The 24,233-nt window shown below is 44.9% G+C and overlaps 1 protein-coding gene across 1 annotated transcript; it reads right to left on the reverse strand.

The window, feature by feature from the left end:
• Positions 1-823: 823 nt before the first annotated feature.
• GPR179 (G protein-coupled receptor 179) lies at positions 824-17,000 on the reverse strand. Its single transcript, XM_074261320.1, has 11 exons — positions 16,050-17,000; positions 14,565-14,673; positions 11,562-11,649; positions 10,593-10,828; positions 9,869-9,937; positions 9,443-9,552; positions 8,792-9,030; positions 8,428-8,566; positions 7,825-7,930; positions 7,021-7,167; positions 824-6,003 (listed from the first exon to the last, which is right to left on the reverse strand). The coding sequence occupies exons 1-11, from the start codon at positions 16,847-16,849 to the stop codon at positions 919-921; spliced, it is 7,128 nt and encodes a 2,375-aa protein (XP_074117421.1). The 5' UTR covers positions 16,850-17,000; the 3' UTR covers positions 824-918.
• Positions 17,001-24,233: the final 7,233 nt, after the last annotated feature.

Below are 24,233 nucleotides of genomic sequence, written 5' to 3' on the forward strand. Positions count from 1 at the left end.
GTCAACTTGATCAATAAGGCATTCTGGGCAGGTTTCAATCTTTTGCATAGTTATCAGGTGGTTGCTTAACTAACTGCAAGAGCATTGTTGTATAGTTGTAGCGGACCACATTTCTGTCCTGGTTGTGGAACAGCTCTTGTCAGTATAATGGAACAAATTCTAGGGCAGATGTCACTGATGTTTGGTGTGGTTTGAATTTGTGTGTGTGTGTTATGTTCATACAGACATATGAACTATGCCATTTGTATATGGCAACATAGGTCTGAGAGGTCTATTAGAAAAAGAGCAGGGACCATCAATTCCTCAGCCCACACCATTGACTTAAATGAGGAATCAAGACTAGTGACAAATACAGAAGGTATTACATATTCTAGTTGACTGGGAAGATTCTCTAGATATTTTTGTCCACTTAGTGGGAAAGGGTAAATGGCAAACTAAAACTGAGGTGGAAAAGGTGTTGTTTACATAACTGGAGAATCAAAACCACTGGAGAATTCAGTCCTGACTTTAATAATTACTTAATAAAGTAATTCTTTTAAAATCAGTTTGCTTAGGGGCAGCTAGATGGCACAGTTTTAGAGTACCTGGCCCTAGAGTCAGGAAGGCCTGAATTCAAATCCAATCTCACTTAACTGTGTGACACTGGGCACTTAGCTCCAACTGCCCTCCAAAATTAAATGAATAAAATCAATTTGCTTCTGACCCATTTAGAAGGGGAAATACCAATTCATAACTCTTTAGGAACAGAGAGCCAGGATTTGAAAAGGGCATGTACTCCTTTTTTTTTTTTTTTTTTATTATTTTATTGATATCTTCTGTCTTTTGATCACAATAATTTCCTACTGTAGGACATTTATCCCTAAAAAAAAGCATCTTTGTAATCTTGTAACCCACTTGGTCAATTTAAGGAAGTCAGTCCTAGGGAGAGACAGGTGGTAGGGTAGAATCACAAGTTTGACCCTCATGGGAATCTCTTTCCTGATCCTTTGTTGAGGAGGGAAACTGTTGGTCTTTGACCTCTTGGGTACTGATCTTTGAAGTTGAGACAGCCTCTAGCTTTTTCTCTGGAATATAGTGGAGTCCTCCATCACCTTCAAAAGAACTGACTTTGACTTTAGGGACAGAAACTTTGCTTTCTGAAAGAAAGCCTAGAGGTATGTGGACTGAAAGTCTAGATGGTTGACCTTGGATACTAGTCTCTGAGGTTGGGCCAGTCTCAGGCTTTCCTTCTGGAATATTGTGGAATCCTCCATCACCTTCAAAAGAACTGACAGTGACTTCAGGGACAGAAAATTTGCTTTCTGGGAGAAGACAGCCCAGAGGTCTGGAGACTGAAAGACTAGATGATTTCTCTTGGATGGTTGGGGGGATTTCTGTTTTAGTTTCTTCTGAAGCCTGACAGGTGGGTTTCCCAGACAGGGCTCCTATCCCTTTATAGGGACAGATTTCTGCTAGGACATCTTCTGGTCGACTTCCTCCTAGTTCTGTGCCTTCCTCGGGGAACATTTCTGCTGTTGTGCTCCCCATACTGCCCTGGCAAGTGGCTTTGGTTTTGTCTGGCTGAAGGGAAGAGCCCCCTGGGTCTGTACTCTGCCAAGGACAGACTTCTGGGCTAAATTTCGCTGTTTCTGAAATGTGGTCTTCAGCCTCTCTGGAGCTCTCTTTTCTGGGCATTCTTCCTTTCTGTCCTTGGGACTCTATATCTGTACCCTCTGCCAGGCCACCTTCTGCTACTGGTTTGCTCAACTCCCAGGAACAGAACTCTGCTTTCCTGGTGGGTTGAGGATCCTCTGCTTTGCTTGAACTCATCTTGCCCTCCTCGCCTGCTGATACCTGGGACCCAGCTTTGGGTCCCTCAGCATCATAAGGATCTGGTTGGGAGGCAGCATTCCCCAGGTCCATGGTCTCCCACAGATACACTGTCTCCTGCTGTCTGGTTAGTTTTTTATGTTTAGTGACAGGCATAGTTAGGGTGTCTGGTTTTTTAGAGGGTTTTCTTTTTTCCTCTTGAGCTTTTCTGCCTTGACCCTGTCTCTCAGTCATTTTCTCAGTTGGTCCCTCCCTTCCTTCCCAAGGATAGATTTCTGCCGTGTTATTTTTTGGTGCATCAATTTGTGGCTCAACGGCTTCCCATGCACACACCTGAGTCATCCTGACCCTGACACTGTCAGGTAGTTGGGAGCTGATAGGGCCCTGAGTATCTGCTTGGAAGGACAAACCCCCTGAAGCTGAATCCTTGCTCAGACAGGTGGATTCCCTGGTTCCACTGGGTTTCATTCCTTCTTTACAAGTATGATGTTGAGTCTCTGCAGCTCCCTCTTTTTCAAGACTTGCCTGAGCTTTCTTTAAGTGTTCTCCCTCTGTACCCTGTTCCCATTTCCCTTCCACTTCCCAAGGGCAGACCTCAGCTTTCTTGTTGGAAGCATCTTGTTCCACTTCCCAGGGACAGACCTCAGCTTTCTTGTTGGAAGCATCCTCTTCCACTTCCCAGGGACAGACTTTGGCTACTTGACTGTCAGATGACCTGGAGCTCATCGGGCTTTGAGCTGAGTGACTCCTCAAGGGCATGCTATTATCCCAAGGACAAACAGATTCCTGCTGTTGACTCAGTTTTACTACTTGCTTTGTTTTACCTCCTGGCTCTCCACAGCTCCCCTTTCTTAAAGTTTCTACCTTATCCTCCTTGTGTTCCCCAATTATCTCCTGTCCTAATTCCCTTTTCTCATCTGCTTCTTTGCCTATCTCCCAGGGACAGACCTCAGCCTTTCTACTAGACAACACTGCCTCCACCTCCCATGGACACACATCAGCTGTTTTGTTCCCCACAGTGCTTAATACCGGCAAACCAGCCTTGAATTGACCGGTGGCTTGACTGCCTGTTTGTAAGGAAGGATTTTCTGGTTCCAAGCTCTCCTGAGAACAAGTGACTTCCCTGTCTGGGATTAACCTCTCTGTCTTTTTCTGAGCAGGGATGGCTGCTTCTTCGGATCCTGATTTTCTGAACCCTTTTTCTGTATCCCCATGGGAATCCTTGGCTAGCTCAATTTCCAAATCACTTTTCTCTTTTCCTACACCTGTAGGTTTCCAGGATGTATCTACCACATTAGTAGGTATAGTCTGCACTTCCCATGGACAGATTTCAGTTGCCCTGCTCTCCATACTACCTGATACTTGGTGCCTGACTATGGTTTGGTCTGTTTTCTGAGGGTCTGTTTTGAGAGGAGATATCTCCCAGGGGCAGACAGCTTCCTGTGTCTTGATCAGTTCATCTAATTCTTTTGATTCTTTGGATTGCTCCTCCTTCTCTTGGCATTTTTCTTTATGCTTTTCCAATTCTCTTTTTTCTGCTGCACCTGCATTCATTTCCAGGGGATAGATTTTCTCTTTGGCAGACCCTGTCTTACTTATGCTTGGTTCGTGGGCTTCCCATGGACATACCTCTGTAGTCCTGCTCCCCAAAATGTCAAGCACTTTAGCAGGGTCTGACTGTAAGGAAAGGTTCTCAGGCTCTATGCTTTCCCAAGGACAGACTGCCTCCCTTTCCTGATTCTCAGCTTCTTTCCAGGTAGACTCTTCAACTTCTCCAGAGCTCTCTTTTCCAGAGACTTTTCCCTTTTCTTGTAGCAATTCTTCGTGTGCCTCCTGGCCTAGTGTCCCTTTTCCAACTGTTTTAATCATTTCCCAGGGACAGACCTCAGCTTTCTTGCCAGACACATCTTCCATTTCCCATGGACACACTTCAGCCACCTTGTTTCCCATACTCTCTGAAGACTCAGAGATCACTGGGGTTTGAGCTGTGGGACTCCTAAAATCTGTACTCTCCCATGGACAGAGAGATTTCCAATCTTCACCCAGTTTCTTTTTGTCTTTCCAAAGCATTGCTTTGCTGAAGATTTGTTTTTCTTCTAGGGAATGTCTTCCTACCTCCTGTAACAATTTTTCTTTATCTGCTGTTCCATCACTCACCTCCCAAGGACAAATTTCTGCCTTGGTGCCATTTTGCTTTTGAGCATCTCCCTCAGTCACTTCCCACGGACATACCTCTGCTGCTCTTCTCCCTATGCTGCCTAGTACCTGGTGGCCATTTTTGGGTGGGTCAGTGTGCTGAGGACCTGGTTGGGGTGTGGGGCCCGCTAGGTCTGTGCTTTCCCAGGGACACACTGCCTCTCGATCCCACGGCTGCTGTTCGGGTTTTTTCTGATCGGTGGTTATCATTCCTTTGGGTCCTGATTTTTCAGGGGGTTTTGTCTTTTCCTCATGTTCAAAAGTTCCTTTACTCGTATGCTGTGAGGTCTCTCCCTTTGGGCTGTCTACTTTCTCAGCTTCTAGCTCAGTGGTCTCCCATGGACAGATTTCAGTTGTCCTGCTATCTCTGCTGTCAGACAGCTGAGCACAAGCTTTAACTCCCTCATATCTCCCTCTCAGTTCTCTTTCTTGCTCAGAGGTCACCTCAGTTGTCTCAGCATCTTTGTCCTTGCTGACAGGATCCTGAATAGTCTGCCTTGCAGTAGCAACCTGCTTTGCTTTCTCAGGCCCGTGGGAAGGTCCCCTAGGCCTGCTCTCTTGTTCCTTGCTCCCTTCCTGGGGACAGCCAGCCAGCATTCTACTGGTATGTATGTTCTGCTGGTTCTGGATGGACTCCTCGTCATCACAAGGGGCCAAAGCCGCTTGTTTGCTCACGGGTTTAGGCCGGCCTGCCCTCACAGTTCTGGTGGCCAACCCAGCACCCTCTTCACGAGCCTTTCCCTTCCCTACCCTTTCGGGACTGCCTACCCCGTTTTCTTTCTCCTTGTAGCTGCTCCGGGACTTGGTCAGAGCCTTGATGGCCAGCCCCAGGCTGCGCATGGAACCCTGTTGAGTGGGAGCCTTGAGGCTATGGGATTTGGGAAAGATCCTATGCCTTTCATCCTCAGTCTCAGTAACATCTGAATGCTCTGCTCCGGGCCCCTCACTTTCCACAGCCTCTCGCTTCTCCAGTGCCACGGCCACCGAGAGGGCTCTCAAGAAGCGAGTTCGGCCTGGGAGGCGGGCGTCCCCTCCACCTGTCCCAGGAGCAGATTCCTGGGTGGAGCTTTCCGCCCTGACGGGTAGCTCTGCATTTTCCCAGGGGCAAATATAGGTCAGTAAGCTGGGCTCTTGAGCTGGGGCTGGCCCTGGGGCTGGAGCCAAAGTGGAAGTCGGGGAGAGCGTCTGTGAATCTCCTAAGCATGTCCCGCCTAAAGCCAGGGCGGGCGTGGAGATCTGGTGCTTCATAGGCGAGGGGGGCGGCCCCCTCCCGCCTATCTCGTGAAGCTTCCCGGAGCCATGGGAACTGTCCACGCTGCTGCTCTTGGGGGATGGAGGAGGCGACAGGGAATCTCCCCGAGCCCGCTCCAGCCGCCTGGCTGACGGCCTCCTGGCTGGGCTCCCCGCCCCCGCCCTCCTTCGCCTCTCCTCCCGCTCCAGGGCCAGCTTATAGCTCGCTTCCAGGTAGGCCTGGCTGGCCAGGAGCAGCGCCTTCTCCCTAGAGCCAGCCACCACGCTGAGCGACTTCTGCAGAGGGGCAGGCTGCGCCCGGGGGGGCCTCTCCCCCACCGCCAGGTTGTGGGCGCTGGCCGAGCGGAAGCCAAGCGGGGGAGGCACGTCCATGGAGTCCCGGCTTTCTCCCCGCGGAGCCTTCTTGGCCAGCTTCCTTCGGAGAAGGGAGTCGAGGAGCGGGGGCTCCTGCTCCCTGCGGTGGTCGTAGGTGCTGTGCGACTTGCGCAGGGTGGGTGACGGCCTCTCAGGCGTCTGCACCCCAGAACTGAGGAGCCGTCGCCGAGAAGAACGCGGAAAACTAGCCCGGCCTGGAGAGCTGAGGTCCCGGCGGGCCACGGCCTCGGGGAACTCAGCCAGGCACCTCATGAAGGAGCGGCCCAGTCCGCGGCGGGAGCTGCCTCTCTTCTTGGGCAGGTGGGGGTTGTTAACCGCCATCTTCTTGGTCTTGTGAACCTCTAGTTGGGCGTAGAGCTTCTTTAGTTCATCCTGTAGAAGCGGGTAGGATAATTTAGCTAAGGAGGAAATAGAGCACACAGACACATCCCTGAACCTTTCCTCTGCTCTGGAGAACTACTTCCAGCACTTTCCATGGCGCTCCTGAAAGGTGGCATCTTCCCTCCACTAAACAACGGCATCTTCCAGATTTTGCTTAAAGTGTCTTCCCTAAAACCTTCCCCGGCTAGCCCCCACTAACTTCTGGTTTGTGCGGGGCTTGGGGGTAAGGCAGTGGGGTTAAATGGCTTGTCCAGCATCAGTGTCTGAGGGTGGCTTTGGACGCAGGTCCTCCCGACTGGAGGACCGGAGTTCCATCCACGGAGACCTGCCTCTTCCCTACCCCCCACTACTTCGGAAAACCCCTCGGCCTAGCCCCTCTTCCTGCGACCCACCCGGGGACACGGCAGAAGGAGCTCCTGACTCCGGGGTCCGGAAAGCGGAGTCCCAGCCCCGTCCGGAACTGTGGCCTCAGGCAAAAAAGTCCCATTCCCCCTCTTTAAAAAGAGAATAGCGGCTGCAAGAGCTTCCTGGGTAGGTTGGAGTCGGGGTGATTTCGTTTCAGGTTGTCCACTTCTATTTTAGAGAATCGTCTGGGTCATTGTGACAATGACATAATAGATGTGAAAGTACTTTGAACAAAGATTTAACAGAGCATCATAAATGGTCCTGTTTAGTGGCACTCTGACTTTAACAAAAATGACCTGGCTCTTTGAGCGAGTGTGGCAGTAGAAAAGTGAGAAGTGAGATCTCCAGAAGAATCACTTTTGGATGTAGGAGAGTGACGGAGCAAGCATCCAATGGCCAGGCTTTGCTGCGATGGTACTTTTCCTGGGCGCGTTGGGGGAAGACTAGCAACAAATGACTGTTGAAGTGAAATTAGGAGACTAGGAAAAGCATGGAGGGAAAAGGTGAAGCGTACCAGAGAAAGGGAATCTGGATGACTTGGCTGGCTCGAGGTAGGCAGTTCTGAATAGCTAACATCAAAAAGAGATAAAAATCAATACACACCCGAATGTCTCCAGGGTCAAGGCTGTATTCACTCCAGGCAGAAGCAATGCTGCTGTTGAGGCAGGAGCCTGATCTTTGCAGGTCCAACTCATCCTCATAGACCTCAGCTGCAATCTCTTCCCGGGGAGGGATGCCTGGGGTCAGGAACTAGAGTTGATAGAATAGAGAAAGATTTCTTCTTCCTCCAGCCTTCCCTCCTTTCCTGTTCTGATGCTCTACCTCCTCCCATACATTCCCTTTGCTCTGCCCTTCACCCTATTTTCCTTTGATCTTCAGACAACTCCAAGAAGAATCAAATTATAGGCTTAAATTGAATTCTAAGGAAACACTGGGGCTCCCTACCCATTCCAGTGCAGGTCCTCCTTAAATAGACCTGCTTAAGAGTTGTCTTTCCATTAGGAACAGTCCTAGTGTGATGTTTTTCCAGATCCAACAATCTGCTAAAGATATTACCATCACACTTGATCCAAGACTTCTTAAAATTTTTTCAAATTATTATTATTAGAATTTTAGAATTATTGTTAGAAGTTATTAGAAAGACAGTGGGGTAGGGGTTGTTTTCCCTTTCCATCAGATGCTATTACTCCTTTCCATTTCTAAGGCCTTGCCTTCATATCACCTGCCTTATTTTATCTCTACCTTTTACTAGGGCAGGGACCGGGGAGCAGGAGGTTGCAGAGAGCCTGGTGATTTCAACTAGACAAGTATATCAGCTCTGAAATTGGGATGACTTCATTCTCTTAAATCCCGCTGGGGGAAAAAAAAAGAATTCTAGTAGGGAGGCAAGCAGGCTGGAGGCTTCACCTTGGGGATAAAGAGAAGAGCCAGGGTCATCGTGACTGTGCCATGGGTGTGGATAAAGAAGAGAAGGAGGGTCCAGTCAGGGTGTAAAGAGGGAACCAAGGCAAACCTGTGAATTAAGTGGGAAAAGGGAACTAGAGAAATGAATACTACATTCTTCCTTCCCACCCACATCCCCACATGTTTCATTGGTTTTCTTCCAGATTTTGCTGGAAATTTCTCCCATAAAACCTTTCCTAACTAACCCCCACTGGGATGCAACATGTTGGGCATGGAAATGTCCCAACCTTTGCATATCTAAATACCAATATTTCCTTCAAGGCTTAGCTTCAGTTCCATGTCCAGACTACTCCAGGAACCCCATCTCTCCTAATTTGGCTTTCCTTATGAACTACAACATTTAGTTTCTACTACTCAATACAATGCTTAATTATTCATTCTTGTTATTGATCATCATTATTTTATAAATCTCCTCACCACAAATATAATTTAGGAATTAAATTTATGTTTATTATAAATATTATTTTTATTAAAGATTATATAAATATATAGAGAGAATAAAAATATATATGTATATAATACCTTATATATATACAATTTCCTCACCTGGCAGCATGGAAGGCAGCAGAAACCAGAAGCTCATTGTGTAGAGCGATACCCATGTAGCGAGGCTCATGAAAGGCAGAGGGCACTGCCCGTGTGGCATAACAAAGGAAACTGCCCCAGCAGAGGAGGAGCATCTCAGCTTGGAGGGAAGAGTCAGAGGCTGGGATATATTTGTCATCAACCAAAGTCAGTGCCTAGTCCCCTTGTACAGAGGTCTATGTGGGGGCAAGGGCTCCCTGGGGAGGACAGGGTGGGGGACGTGAAGGAGAGAAAAGGCTGCAATCAGGCTGACACTGAAGGAAGTAGGGGAGGTTGAAGGATTTGGAGAGGGGCTCAGGCTGGGGACAGGAATAGGACGTCTCACCCACAACCATGATGTAATCCCAGCGATCATAGTGGCAGAGATAAAAGTGACGGCCAGCAGCTGTGTGACCCCGAATAACCAGGGGTGCATGCTGGGGTCCCCTCTCCAGCGTGCCTGCTGTCCAGGCTGCCAGGAAACACAGAACCAGGAGCAGGAGAAGCCCGAGGCGCCGCAGCAGGCGGCCGCTGCTCAGGTGGGGGCCCCGCTGGGCTGTTCTAGACAGAAACAGTTGTAGTACTCTGTGGGAAAAGGGAGAATTACGTCACTCACCACAAGCTGAAGTACAGGGGAGATAGAGTTTAGGATCATTGGCAGGGCAGAAGGCAAATTATAGAGTGATGGGGAGAGGCTTGAGGATGGAAGGTGGGCTAGATATATTAGGAATGGGCTGGAGAAGAGAGCTGAATGGGCTATGTGTGATGGGAAGGGGCTTGAGGACCAAGGTGGGGTGGATTATGTAGCAAAAAAGCCTGGTGATGGAGTCAAAGAAGCATGATGATAGTTTTGGGGTCAAATGCTTTTTTAATGGTGCAAGAAATGCACCTAGGTTGTGACCCAGGATTGTGACCTGATAACTACAGGTACCAAAAGATTAGGCAGGGGGAGGGGAGGAGACCTGGAGTTGAGGTGGTCTTTGTTCTAAGGCTGTACCTGTATAGCTTGAGGGTGATGGTGCCATATACTGTGACAAAGCCAAGCAGTCTCACCCAACGAAGAACAATGCATCGGAATATGCTTGGCTTGAAGTAGAGAATAAACACCTGAGGCAAATAGAAGAGAAAGTCAGGATTTATAACAGCTATTGTTAATCCCTTTATCCCATCCTGGATAGTTCCATCCCTTCACAATTTGGGGTGCTCTAAGGGAACCAATGTATGGGGTATTCCCCCCTCCCCATGATAGTTTCTAGCTGCTTTGAGAGAGGGAAGTGGATTAGGATAGGAAACATGGGGAGATGCAGAGGCCTGAGGAGGTGATAAAGACCCTTGGAAAAAGGAAGGGATGTGAATACTTAAAGCTGGGTGGGAAGAACGGAGAAGGGAAGTGAAGGAAGACCCCACAAGGTCATAGACTCACAGGGAAGTAGAGCAACAGAGATCCAAAGAGGATGGTTTCCAGTAAGAGGACCCCAGACGCTCTGATGGTCTGCAAGCCCCAGAGAAAAGGAAGATTTTTGTGAGAAGACATGGCACTGGGCCAGGATGGATTGGGGCTCTCAGTTTTCTTTCAGCCTGTGGCTGTCCAGGTCCCACCCATGGCTCTGCCCCAGTCATTAACACCCCCCCCCAAGTATTGCTGTAGTTTGAGAACTAAGCCTAAAGTAATTTTAAAATTTCACCTCAGACCCTTCTAGCTGTGAGACCCCGGATAAATCACTTAGCTAATGCTTGCCTCGGTTTCCTTTGAGTACAAAATGGGGGTAACAGTTGCCCTTGCTCCACATGATTGTTGTGAGGACCAAATGAAATATTTGCAGAGAGCCCAGCATATGGTAGGTGCTCCAATGTTCTCTTTCATCGCCCAGCCACATCTCCAGCCCTTCCTTATTGTCCCCTCCCCTCCCCTTCCCCCAAATTTCATTTTTTCCACTTCCAGTCCTTGCCCCACTAACTCACAGCACTGATAAGTCTGGTCCCTCACTCCCTACTCTTCCCAGACTGGATGACAATGATCTCCCCTGGACATGGGCCCATTCAAACAGCACAGCTCACTGCTGGGGGGGGGGGGGTCCTAGGAAAATGTGCCTTGTTGGAAGTATGAGGTTGGAAAAGGGCAATTGATGAGGAAGAACTCAGCTTGCCTTGCTCCTGCGGCAGTGGTAGGAAATCAGCATGCTGAGAAAGACGGCCAACATGCAGCAGGCTTGGCAAACCAACACAGCTGCTCTGAGCACCTGTGTCTCCTCCACCAGGCACGGCGTGGCATCCACACAGCTGGCACAGCCTTCTGGGCACGGTTGGCACCGAATCAGTTGACTGGAGCTGCCTCGGAGAGCCCTGTACTGTCCTGTGGGCTCTGCATTGCTGTCACCTGCCCCTGTAAGAAAGGCTTCCAGTATGAGTCCCCCATTTTGAGGTTTCCGCCTAATGTCCCACCAGTACCTCCTTTTCCCCACTCTTGAGGCCATTGTTTCCCTTTCCTTTTGGCAGGCAGTGGGCAAATGATGAAGTAGAGACTTTAAAAAAAATCTTCATAGAGATATTTTAGACAATAAAAGTAAAAGAGAGGGACCTAGATTCCTGCTGATCCATATCGGATTTGACCTCCAAAAATAAACACATGCTCTGTTCTGGTTCCTGTCTTTCATCTTGACACTTTGTTCTTAACCCTTTTGCTCTTTCCCAACCCCTTACTTTGTTTCCCACAGGAATTTCAGGCCATTCCTCTCTTTCCCCTCCCAGGATATGCTCTCAGCCTCCACTCCTTTCTCCCCCACAGTGCTTTCTTAATCACTCAGTAAACATTTATTAAATAACTTCCTATGTAGTCTAAACACTGGGAACACATAAAGAGAAAAAAAAATCCCTGCCCTCAAAGAACTTATAGTCCAATAAGGGAGACAATATGAAAACAAATTTATACAAAGCAAGCTAAATACAGGATAAATGCATAATAAATGAAGGAAGCACTAGAAGGAAGGCTTCCAATATAAAAGAGGTGTAGGATGAGCATCAGTCATCCCTGAGGAGGGAAAGTGTCCCAAGCATGACTGAGATTAGGTGGCTAGCCTAGGAAAAAAGGCACTATTGGCAAGATCTGAGGCACCTACCCATGGAAAGACTGGGTCCGTAGAAGCCTGGTCGGCAGCGGCAGAGGTAGCGGCCAAGGATGAAGCCACGATTCTCCAGGGGGACACACTGTGAAGAGAGTAAGACACTGCATTGGTATGAGAAGTGGAAATTTCCAGGTTTTTTTAACCCCCCCCCCCAGAAAGAAATACCATTAAGACCCAGCTGCTCCGCAGGGAATTCTCTCCCCCTCCTTCCTACTTCTCTTTCCCTTTATTCCTCTGTCCCTGCCTGTGATTTTAGGTTTGGAATCAGGAGCAGACTTCTGCCCTCATAACTGGTCTATCTCTTTTTTTAATGGGTCCCTTTTGTTCTCTCCCCCAAAATCCAGCCCACTTGGCTCTCTGGTGGATGGAAAGGGGCCCCAAGGATACATAACTTTTTTCTGGGGCCATATGGCTTCAATGGCTTACACCTATCAGAAATGGGCAGAATAATGGGAGGTCAAAGCCAGCCTTTTATTTGTCCCCTATTCCTCAATCTGACCAAAATAAAGAAGAAATAAGCTTGAGTCTGGCATGAGGAATAAATGATCACATCTCAGCAAGTGATTCCCAAATCTATGTCTTGATCTTTAACTTCCCAGGGTTCTACCTTCAGGTTCCACCTCACAAAAAGTCAAGGAATAAATGCTTGTGGACGGACTTTTCCTTCCTCAAAATGTTTTCCTGGCTCTTTCTCTAATTTCTCTTTCTTTTGATAACCAAATATAGGTACAAAGGTTCTAATTTTTGTTCATCTTTGACTCTTCTCTCTTTCTCACCTCTTATAGTCATTCCATTGACAAATCCAGTCCATTTTATTATCACACTTATCTTCCTCTCTACTTGCCCTGCCCTAGTTCAGACCCATCATTTTGTTTTTCTTAGCAAGAGAAAGTCTTTTCCCCACTTTCTACCCCCAGTTTGTCCCTTTCCAATTCAGTTCATTTTAGTAAATGATTATTAAGATCCCACTATGATTTTTTAAATCAATTGCCCTTATCTTTAGGAGGAATTGAAAGGGTAGGTTTGGAGGACTGAACAGGAATTAGGAATTCATGAATGAGGAAACGGCCTCACCTGGCTGCATTGAAGGCAGCAAAGGAGAGCTTATTTTCTACTGAGAGATAAAACATGTAATCCAATAATAAAGATGAGACCATTTAATGAAGAAGTAAACACTTACAATCAGGGGATTGGGAAAGGTTTCTCATGGGGACTGAACCTTGAAGGAAATTAGGACTCCTGGGAGGTAGATGGAGAAAGGAGTACATTCCAGATTTTGGGAAAATAGCTTACGGCCAGTTCTATCACCTCCTCAATGATAGCCTCTCTGATTTCTCCAAAAGAAAAATTATCTTTTTCTTATCAATATTCTCATAACATTCTGTCTTGACTTCTACTTTTCATTTGCAGATTCTGTATTGTCATTTATACATATATTTTCCCCTCCATTAGATTGGAAGGTCCTTGAGGGTAGATCTCTGTCTTATTTCATGACTCTTTTCCCAAAGCTTAGCATAGTATCATGTATATAATAAGTACCTTTTGAATTGAATTTGGTGAACTAATTCAGCAGGATGGAGCTTGGAGAGTCTTTGCCCAACCTCTGACATTATCCCAAAAGAGAAATAAATGGTAGGAGAGAAGAAAGATGGGAGAGAGATTGCATTCCCATTGGTTTAGTGGGCTAGAGAAATGATAATGAAATCAAGCTCATTATAAAAACTATGTCCCTCTCATAACCACTTACTTTCTATAGAATTTGGCTGTTGTCTATTCCTAAGAATTATCCAGTTGTCTCACACATTAGATACTACAGATGTCCCCCAGATATGGATGATTCAGAATGAGTCTATCCCTTTTCCTGAAGAAACCACTCCACTCACACACCTACTGATGAGTCAGAACATCTTTGTAAAGGAAGGATAATTCTGGGTGTCCCCCCAAATGTATATATATTCCAATTGGCTCATAACTTTGTAAAGTCTTTGCTTTTTTTCCCAGAAAATAAAGTGTATGTATATATATGTATATGTATACACACACACACACACACACACACACACACACACATATAGGTGATAGCCACTTTTGGGGGGCTACCCTCTATGTGGGTACATGTCCTCATCTCTATTGCATTTTAGAGAAATCTCCACTAGAACGAAGGCCTTGGATTGACTTTTACCCAAGGCAGATAGGAGAATTCCTAGAATCAGGACCATCAATTTTGAACTGGGAGAGACTTCAGAGGTTATCTCTTATCTGAACCCCACATTTTATAGATGAGGAAACTGAATCCCAGAGGGATTAAACAATTGGCTGGAGGTTCACAAAGAAAGGAAATGGCAGAGCTGAGATTTCAGCCCAGGTCTCCTGACTCTAAATCAGTTATTAAGTACCTACTATATTCTGGGCACTCTGCTGAATGCAAAGGCTGTGAAGACAAAATTCAAACAATCCAAACTTTCAATGAATCCACACTCTTCCTCCATGCTGTTAGAATAAACGTGTCCGAGGGCAGATTTGAACTCAGGTCCTCCTGACTTCAGGGCTGGTGCTCTATGCACTGCACCACCTGCTCCTAAGTAATCCCTTGTCTCATCTATTACCTCTTCTTAGCTCCACTCCATTACTCATAGTGCCTCAGTACTGACCCCTGTAGTTGCCAATTTATTTTTTCCTCTTCTCTGTGTCTCTCCCTATAGTGTTTTCTGTTCCCCGGGCACCAGGAAAGGTCTCTGAAACACTGAAAAGGATATGTACCAGACACATTGGCAGCTATAGGGGAAATAGTTGGGGAAAGCACACAAGAGGAATCTCTTGAAATCTTCTCCCCTAATCCTGGACCCTTGGGGCTCAGCAAGCTGGGAGAATTTGAGGATTAGCTCATTTCTTCTGTTTCTGGGACTTAGGGGATGGATAAAAAGAAATGGGGCATGGACTGAAATCCTGGAACAGGGAATCTCTCCCCATGCCCCCCTCACCTCATTCCATCCATACCTGGGTACTATTGAGGTCACACTGGTGTGTATTGGAGAACCAGCCAGGGCCACTGGCACACTGATCGATGTCCACACTCTGAAGCTCTACATCCATCTGCACCAACCCCCTGAAGGAGAAAGTACCGGGAATGGACCATCCTGTCTGTACCGTCTTCCTCCTGGCCACACTTGTATGGGAGAGTCTCTCTCCCATGAACACTTCCCACCCCTACTTCTGCCCCTTCCTTGTGCTTTTCTGCTGCTTTGATGGCTCTCTAAGTGTGGGGATGAAAGGGGAATTTTGTCTAGGATGGACGTACCTGGGCTGTAAACCCTATTCCCAGCCCATGTCTAGGGGAAAGGAGGAGTCTAAGCCTGGTGGAGCTGGGCACTATCAGTATGAGGGCTCAGTTCAGAGACCTGGGACACACCTCCCTCCTCTCCCCACACGGAGAATGTGTTAATTGTCACACAGAGGTGTTGATGAATCAGAGCATCTCTGAGCCCTGCTTAGCTGCTCACACTCTCTTCCCTGCTCTGGGAGAGGGCTGGGCCCAGAAAAGGCAGGTGCTTGCTAGGTGAAGAGGCATCCTGCTTGGGGGTAAGATGGGGAGCCAGCAACCAGAAGTGAAATGAGCACCTGAGCCGACCCCCCTGCCCTAGCCCGGGCTGACGCCGTGAAGTCCGCCTAGCTTGCCCAATAGCAGTTTGAGGGCTTAGGGGTCCCAGGTTCTCTGTTTGATTTGGGGCCTTGGGTGCTCCAGGCCAAGGAGAGCTGGTCCTCCTCTTGTTAATGGGCATTGCACCGTATAATAAAATTGGGAACCTGAGATACTGGGAAAAATCCAAAAGGATTTGGAAGCTGAGGGGCCTTCCAGAGGAACTTTAGGAAGGTCCTCTCTGTGTGTTTCAGTGGTCAAGAGACAACTTGCAGGTGAGCTCCCTCTGGAACTTGGAAGTTAGGGCTGTATATAGCCCTTATTTTTCTCCTTTCTTCCCATCTTCCACGTAACAGAAAAGTGCTCACTGGTTTGCACACATCTCTACACAAAGATAAATGGACACCCATCTGTACATGCATACCTACATACACATGAACATATGGGCAACTGCACATACTTGTACATACCTGTACGCAAACCTGGGCAAATGGAGCTATATTTGTGTACAAACCCAAACATGAATACATATGCATATAAATACTTGTTGATTGCTATGCAAATAAATATGCCAGCATGAGTAGGTAGATAAATTATACATCTAGACAAAAATATGTCTATATGGCTATATCTACATCCACACATAGATTCTAAAGCATATACATACACATACCAGTATGTTTGCACATCTACATAAGCATATATTTACATGTATGCATATTTATGCATATATTTATGCAAAATATGCATATATTTTACTTATATAAATAGCATACATGTGTGTACATATTTATGTTTGTATACATGTTATTTATACACAAATGCATAAGTAAAAATATACTCACCTGACCTCAGGACTAAGATCTGGCTTGAGTCCATAGAAGGTAGTTGAAAGCTCAATTAGCCAGCCAGGTCGGAGTCGACCTCCTTGACACTCCAGAAAAGGGGGTGAGAGGCGAACGTGACTTGTGTCACCTACATACCCATCCCCTCGTGGCCATTTGGGGCTGTCCAGGCTGCCCAGGTCATTGCTCAGTACCCGCTTTTTTAGGCCCATGGTGACCCCAACACCAGCTGACCTTGCTTCCTGGACTCTGGCCATTGATAAATCCTGCAAGAGTGTCTCCTCTCCTATCCTGGTGGCTCGGAGGGCCAGCTGAGACACAGTAGCCCCGGGAGCTGGATTGAAAGTCAAAGACGCCCGGTATGCCTTGGGGTCCCCCTCAGCCACGCTTCGTACCAATGCCTGGTACCACTCTATGTCCTCCTCCACACTGGACTCCCGGATGTCATTGGCCTGTAGCAGCATGTTGAGGAAGTTTGCTGCTTGCGCCAGGGTGCCCGCAGCTCCCTGCAGGATTGGGGGGAGTCCCACGCTGCCCCCAGCTCCTTGTGCCTCATACCGCCCACTACAGTTGGCTCCAGCCAGTTTTTGGGCATCCCCAGAGTAAAGGAAAGCCAAAGCTGCCTCTGCCCCTTCTGGAGGTGCCCAAGTGGGCACAGCTCCTAGTTTGCCTTGGGAAGCCAGCAGAGGTAGAGATCGAGAGTCTCGGGGACCAGCCAAGGCCCAGTCACAGAAGAAACACCAGCTCAGTAGCCCCCAAATGCCAAGAGCCCTCATCTGTGCCCTGATGCCCATCCTCATGCCAACTGCAATGGATTTCCCAGCCTCGGAGAGACTTCAGAATCCAGGTCACCCGAGGAGGAAAGCAGTTCAGCAAACTCTGGGAAGTGGCTGGCTGCAACCTGGGGAAATGATTGTCTTCATGCGTGCTGAAAATGTGCCTTTCCCTCCTGCTCCCTCCGTCTCTCTATCTCTGTCTCAGGCTCAAGCTATCTCAGCTGTTTTTCCTTTCTCTTTAACTAACGTCATAGGCTGGCTCCTAGACGTAGGCAAAGGGGCCCTGCCCCTTCTCCCTCTCTAAGCACCCCCCACCTCAGAAACACTTAATCCTAACAGAACATCAGCCCCCCTCAATTCAGCCTACCTCCTCCCCCATCTCCACATCTGCTCCAAATACAGATACAGATGGGATGAAAGGGAAGAGAGAATAGTCTGGAATTCTCTCTCTCTCTCTCTCTCTCTCTCTCTCTCTCTCTCTCTCTCTCTCTCTCTCTCTCTCTCTCTCTCTCTCTCTCTCTCTCTCTCTCTCTCTCTCTCTCTCTCTCCCTCCCTCCCTTCCTTCTCTTCCCTCCCCTACTCCTCTCTCTCTCTCTCTCCCTCCTGCTCTCTTGCTCCATTAGGAGAAATGGGCAAATCCGGGATGGGGAGCCATAGCAACCGTGAGTGAGCTGTTGCCCCCCTTCCCACACCTATGCTCTATTCAGCCTTGTGGCAAGAACTGTATTAGGCTTGAAGAACAACCAGGTTGTGTCCCCAGACAAGCCACTGTTGCCTCTTCTCTCCCCTAAATTTGGATCCATATGGGGGTCAGTAGGGATTGGCAAAGGTTTGGAATGGTTTCTGGGACCAGGGATCATAACAATACTAATAACATAGCTGAATAGCAATTTAAATTTACTAATTTAATTTGCGAAGCTCTTTCCTCATCACAATACTATGAAGTAGGTAGTGGAAATATAACTGCTTTCATTCATTGGGAATCATCTGTTGTGTCCAAATAAAATGTCCCAGTATATTCATTAAGTATCTGAATACCCTCATTTTACAAGTATGGCACTGACACTCAGAAAGACAAAGCACTAACCTAGCATCACCCAGCTAGAAAGCAAGCCTCTGAATCATACTGTAAGACTCTGCTCTCCACTGCAACACACCATAATAAGATTAGAACTGGAAGGGATCCTCTCTACATCCTTGCTTTATGAAAGAGGAAACGGGCTCAGAAAACATGAGAATTGCCCAAGACCATGCAACAGGTGGACAGCAAAACCAGGACTAAATGCAGCAGCAGCTGCTGTAAAAAAAGAATACTAATGATGCCTGATGAGAGACATAAAGGTTCTTTTCATGGTTTTAGAAGTTAGAATGTAAGCTTCTTAAGGCCAGGGACTGTTTTCCTTTCCTCCCTCCTTTCTTCCCTCCTTTCTTTCCCCCTTTTTCCCCTCCTTTCTTCCCTCCCTCCCTCCTTTCCTGCCTTCCTTCCTTCTTTCCCTCCCATGTTCCTTCCTTCCTTCCTTCCTTCCTTCCTTCCTTCCTTCCTTCCTTCCTTCCTTCCTTCCTTCCTTCCTTCCTTCCTTCCTTCCTTCCTTCCTTCCTTCCTTCCTTCCTTCCTTCCTTCTTTCCCTCCCATGTTCCTTCCTTCCTTCTTTCCCTCCCATGTTCCTTCCTTCTTTCCTTCCCATGTTCCTTCCTTCTCTTCTTCCTTCCTTCCTTCCTTCTTTCCCTCCCATGTTCCTTCTCTTCTTCCTTCCTTCCTTCTCTTCTTCCTTCCTTCCTTCCTTCTTTTCCTCCCATGTTCCTTCCTTCTTTTTCTTCTTCCTTCCTTCTTTCCCTCCCTCCCTCCTTTCTTCCTTCTTTCCCTCCCATGTTCTTTCCTTCCTTCCTTCTTTCCCTCCTTCCCTCCCTCCTTTCTTCCTTCTTTCTCTCCCATGTTTCTTCCTTCTTTCCCTCCCATGTTCTTTCCTTCCTTCCTTCTTTCCCTCCCATGTTTCTTCCTTCCTTCCTTCTCATCTTCCTTCCTTCTCATCTTCCTTCCTTCCTACTCCCTTCCCTTTCCTTTCCCTTCCTTCCTTCCTCTCTTCCCTTTCCTTTCCCTTCCTTCCTTCCTTCTTTCCCTTCCTTCCTTCCTTCTTTCCCTCCCCTTTCTTCCTTCTTTCCTTCCTTCCTTCTTTCCTTCCTTCCTTCCTTCCTTCCTTCCTTCCTTCCTTCCTTCCTTCCTTCCTTCCTTCCTTCCTTCCTTCCTTCCTTCCTTCCTTCCTTCCTTCCTTCCTTCCTTCCTTCCTTCCTTTTTTATATTTAGGCAGGTACTTAATAAATATAATCTGTCAAATGGTTTTAAGTTCATCTTCTCCCCCTCCTTCTTCCTTTGTTGGTTTTTATTCTGTGATGCTAATCCTCCTGATCTTCCCCAAGTGAGGAGGGGGCCCTGAACATTAGTGCCTGTGTCTCTGGGTCCCAGATGTCTGAGACAAGCTCATGTGGCTGGAATAGCAGGGTACCTGTGGGAGGCCCCCACAACAAAGTCCTTTCCTTCCCTTCCATTCTCCAGTGACCTTTTCTATCATTGATGACTCCCCCCTACCTTCCAGGCTGTTTCCTGCCCCAGATTTACATTTCCCTTTGATAGAGGTGAAATTTGTTTTCTTCTTCTACCTTTATTAATCTCATTCCTTGGCTATCCTCAATCCTTGATGCCCCTAAATTGGTTATAAGGGAAGAAAAAAGTGGGTAATTTGAATGACTTTTGACCCCACACAAAGAACTTCCAGTTCCCATCAGTATGTCCCAAATCTAATGCTTATTCAGCCTAAACAGGGGTTCAAACAGCAGAGAAAAAATGGAGATGAAACTGATGAAGGCAACATAGTATGATGTATTTAGGGTTGGACTTGGAGGCCAAAGATCTGGGTTTGAATTTCTCTTACTATTTGTTCAAAAGCAAGGCCTTTAACTTCTCAGAGCCTCTACATTCTCATTTGTAAAATGGAGATAATGTTTTCAATATCTACTTTACAGGATTATTATAAAGAAAGTGTTTTAAGTTAGGATTATTTGGATTATTATTTGAATTATTAAGCCTGATTTTTTTTCCCCTGAGGCAATTGGGGTTAAGTGACTTGCCCAGGGTTACACAGGTAGGAAATGTTAAGTGTCTGAGACCAGATTTGAACTCAGGACTACGTGACTTCAGGGGTGGTGCTCTATCTACTTCAGCCTGATATCTTTATGATATCTTTTGGTTGATTAACAGGGCTGTGTGAGTTCTGAATGAACCAATCAGGGATCATAATATCACTGTCTAGCAAAATCATAGAATAGTAGAGATGAATAGACTCCAGAGAGCATCTCATCCAATCTCTTCTTTTTTATTTTATATTTTGTAGGAAATAATTGTATTTCTATCATCTTTTGTTTTTATGTTACTTATATTTTCTATTGTATCTTTCTTCCAATTTTCCCAGAGAGATCCTTTATAATTAAGATTAACATCATAAAGCTGTTTTTTATAATAAGGAATTTTAATTTTTAGAAAATGAAGAGAGGCAGCTAGGTGGCGCAGTGGATAGAGCACCAGCCTTGAATTCAGGAGGACCAGAGTTCAAATGTGGTCTCAGACACTTAACACTTCCTAGCTGTGTGACCCTGGGCAAGTCACTTAACTCCAGCCTCAGAAAAAAGAAAAAAATAATAAAATAAAAAAATAAAATAAATAAATATTAAAAAAAAAAAAAGAAAATGAAGAAAAAAGTTCTACAAAACTAATCAACATAAAGGAAATATCTGATGTTACATTACAGTATTCCAAGCCCATGGTAGTTTGGGGTCCAGCTTGGTTACTATAAATTCATAGCTTTCAGTTTCCATTGTTTTACTTTGTTGTTGTTATTCTTTCAATTAACATTATTGTAATCACTGTCTATATTATTTTCCTGGTTCTGCTAGTTTCAATTTTCATCAGTTCATTAAATCTTCCCATACTTCAGAGGCAGCTGAGATAGCTCAGTAGGTAGATAGCATTGGGCCTGGATGGAGTCAGAAAGACCTTTGTTCAAATTCAATCTTGGACACTTACTAGTTGTGTGACCCTGCACAGGTCACTTAGCTTCTGTTTCAGTTTCCTCAATCCTAAAACAGGGACCATAATAGCACCTACTTCACAGAGTTGTTGTAAGGATCAACTGAGATAGTAGCTGTACAGCACTTAGCATGTCCCTGCACATAGTGGGTACTGGTGCTTATTCTCTTCCCTTCCTCTTTACCTCTGCTTTTCTATATTCATTTGTCATTCCTTACACATAGTATTACAGCATTACATTCATGTTCACAATTTGTTCAGCTGATCCCCTAAGCAATAGGCCATATACTCTGCTTATAGGTTATTATAAAAAATAACTGGTAGCTCTTGGAATTGGAAATCGAGGGGATGGCCATTAATTGGGGAATGGCTGAATAAGTTGTGATATAGGAATGTTATGGAATATTATTGTTCTAAAAGACAAGATGAGCAGGCAGATTTCAGAAAAACCTGGAAAGTCACATGAATTGATGCTATCATTGTTCTAAAAGAAAATATGAGCAGATTTCAGGAAAACCTGGAAAGACCTACATAAAATGATGTTGAATGAAGTGAGCAGAATCAGGAGAACATTGTACATAATAACAGCAACATTATGTGATGATCAACTATGATAGCTGTTCTTAGCAATACTAAGACAATAACAATTCTAAGACAATACCAATAGCCTTGTAATGGAAAATGTTGTCCACATCAACAGAAAGAACTATGGACTAAAAGCAGATTGAAGCATACTATTTTCACCCTTTTTTTTTGCTGTTTTTTCTTTCTTGTGGTGGTCTCCTTTAATTTTGATTTTTCTTTCACAGCATGACTAATCTGGGTATGTTTAAAATGATTGTATAATATAACCTATATCAGATAGCTTGTTGGAAGGAAGGGAGGGAGGGAAGGAAGGAAGAGGGAGGAAATTTTGGAGCTCAAAATTTTACAAAAATGAATGTTGATATTTAACATGTATTGGTCTACTTGCCATCTAGGGGAGGGGGTGGGGAGAAGGAGGGGAAAATTTGGAACAGAAGGTTTTGCAAAGGTCAATGCTGAATAATTACCCATGCATATGTCTTGTAAATAAAAAGCTATAATAAAAAATGAATGTTGAAAATTATCTTTACATATAATAAGAAAAAACAAAATACTATTGAGTGAAAAAATAACCACTATAATTTGGTTTATATAGATCCTTTTCTTTATCATTGATCTTTGGGCATGTGTCTAGCATTTTACAGAGAAAGAAACTCGTGCTCAGAAAACTGAAGTGACATGCCCAACATCACACAGAACAATTCAGGACTATAACTAGGTGTCTCTAATCATAGAGACTTCAATAACTTTCTAGAATTTTTTAAGGACAATTCACTACTCAACTACTTAATCTCTTCTTCCAATCAGAGTAGGGGAAAGAAAAGTGGAGCAGTTTGAGTTTTCCCATTCCAGGACCTAATCACTGAGTTCTTGGGTTAAAGAAATATAATATGTGTGTGTGAGCCCATGACACATGCCTTGTATTTAGGGGAATGAACATGTACATTGACCTCCTTCTCTGGGAATGTGCCCTTGCTGAGGGATAGGTATAACCCAGCAATTCTTGGTTGGTACGTTCTTATTTATGATGGAATTGTCTTGAGTCAGGAAGAGATGTCAATTTATATATGATAGATTCATCTGGGGATTCTGCTTCCTCTCCTGTGAATTCCCATGAGTAGGAGAAGGGAATGGTAGAGATACAGAAATCTGCTTAGGTAACTGTAACCAATCCTGGAGAAGCTGATGGGAGTCCTGATAAGAGTTGTGTTTGTGAAAGCCAGGGCCAACCTGGAGTGGATTCATCATGGGGTCCTTATCTCGAAAAGCATCAAGGTTCTAGTAGCTTTTAGTGAGCTACTGCCAGTCTGTGAAATATAAGAAGGTAGAGAATATAAATCTTATGCTAAATGTACCTCTATCTATAGCAAGTATCTAAGGTTAAGTTCTGGTGGGATTTTGGAATGTTGGATATGTTGCTCCTGAGAGATAAATGTGGGTCATTCCAATAGGATGGACTATGACTTCCATTGCCCAATATATATATATATATATATATATATATATATATATATATATATATATATATATATATATATATATATATATATATATATATATATACATACATACATACATATATATATATATATACATACATATATATATACATACATACATACATATATATATACATACATACATATATATATATATACATACATACATACATATATATATATATATATATATACACAAAGTAATTTCAAGAGGAAGATAGTGATAATACTTTAAGGAACAAGATGAGAAACAGAAAAGGCCTGGTACAGGAAAGAGCACCAGAACTGTGCTAGGGAGCTAGGAATCACTATAGTGAATGACATATATAAAGAACATATAAAAAAGTGGGAAGATCAACCACATACCTGCATCTCTCCCCCATTTTACCAAGAAAAAAAAAAACATCCATAGGGTCTAGAAGCAGAATAGACAACATTCCATCTACCAATTTGAAGTTTTCAAAGGGGTTGAAGTACAACTGAGGGAGCAGATATAGATAAAGAAAGGCAATCAAGGACATGGCTTTTTTCAACAATTCGGTGATTCAGGCCAATTCCATTAGACTTGTGATGAAGAGAGTCAATTTAATCCAGAAAGAGAACTATGGGGACTGAATGTGCATCACAAATGGTATTTTCATCTTTTTTTGCTGTTGTTTGCTTGCTTTTTTTTTTCTTTCTCATTTTTTTCCTTTTTTATCTGATTTTTCTTGCATAGCATGATAATTGTGGAAATATATATATAGAAGAACTGCACATGTTTAATATATATATATATATATATGCATATATATATATATATATATATATATATATATATATATATTAGATTACTTGCTGTCTAGAAGAGGAGATGGGGGGAAGGGAGGGAGAAAAATTTGAAACACAAGGTTTTGCAAAAGTATGTTGAAAATTAACTTTGCATATATTTTGAAAATAAAAAGTTATTATTTTAAAAAGCAATCAATCAAGGAAAGAGACAGATTTATGGAATGGAAACCTACCCCTACCCCACTCTTTACCCTAATCCTGCAGTAGCTAATGTGAGTTCGATAGGGACTCTATAAAGAGACAAAGGACTTTTGGGTGTCTTTCTGTATCAGAAGTTGTGAGTTGTATTTGCACACTTTTATATCATAAGTGTACCTCACTATTACTTTATTATGTTTGAGCCCATTCTTTCTATGGATGGTATATGTAATTTTCGGAGAATATACCCCAGGTTGGTGGAGGGAATGTTTTTTAC

Source organism: Sminthopsis crassicaudata, chromosome 4 (genome assembly GCF_048593235.1).
Source record: "Sminthopsis crassicaudata isolate SCR6 chromosome 4, ASM4859323v1, whole genome shotgun sequence".
NCBI lineage: Eukaryota > Metazoa > Chordata > Mammalia > Dasyuromorphia > Dasyuridae > Sminthopsis > Sminthopsis crassicaudata.

Bases quoted from the DNA above. Each gene is read 5' to 3' on its own strand.
- GPR179 (XM_074261320.1), bottom strand. From the start codon at position 16,849: ATGAGGATGGGCATCAGGGCACAGATGAGGGCTCTTGGCATTTGGGGG. The intron at 9,938-10,592 runs GCAAGCTGAGTT...TGGGGCTTGCAG, and splicing joins ACCACTGCCGCAGGAGCAAG to ACCATCAGAGCGTCTGGGGT. The intron at 6,004-7,020 runs GTGTGTATTGAT...CCGCTTCTACAG, and splicing joins TTGACCCTGGAGACATTCGG to GATGAACTAAAGAAGCTCTA.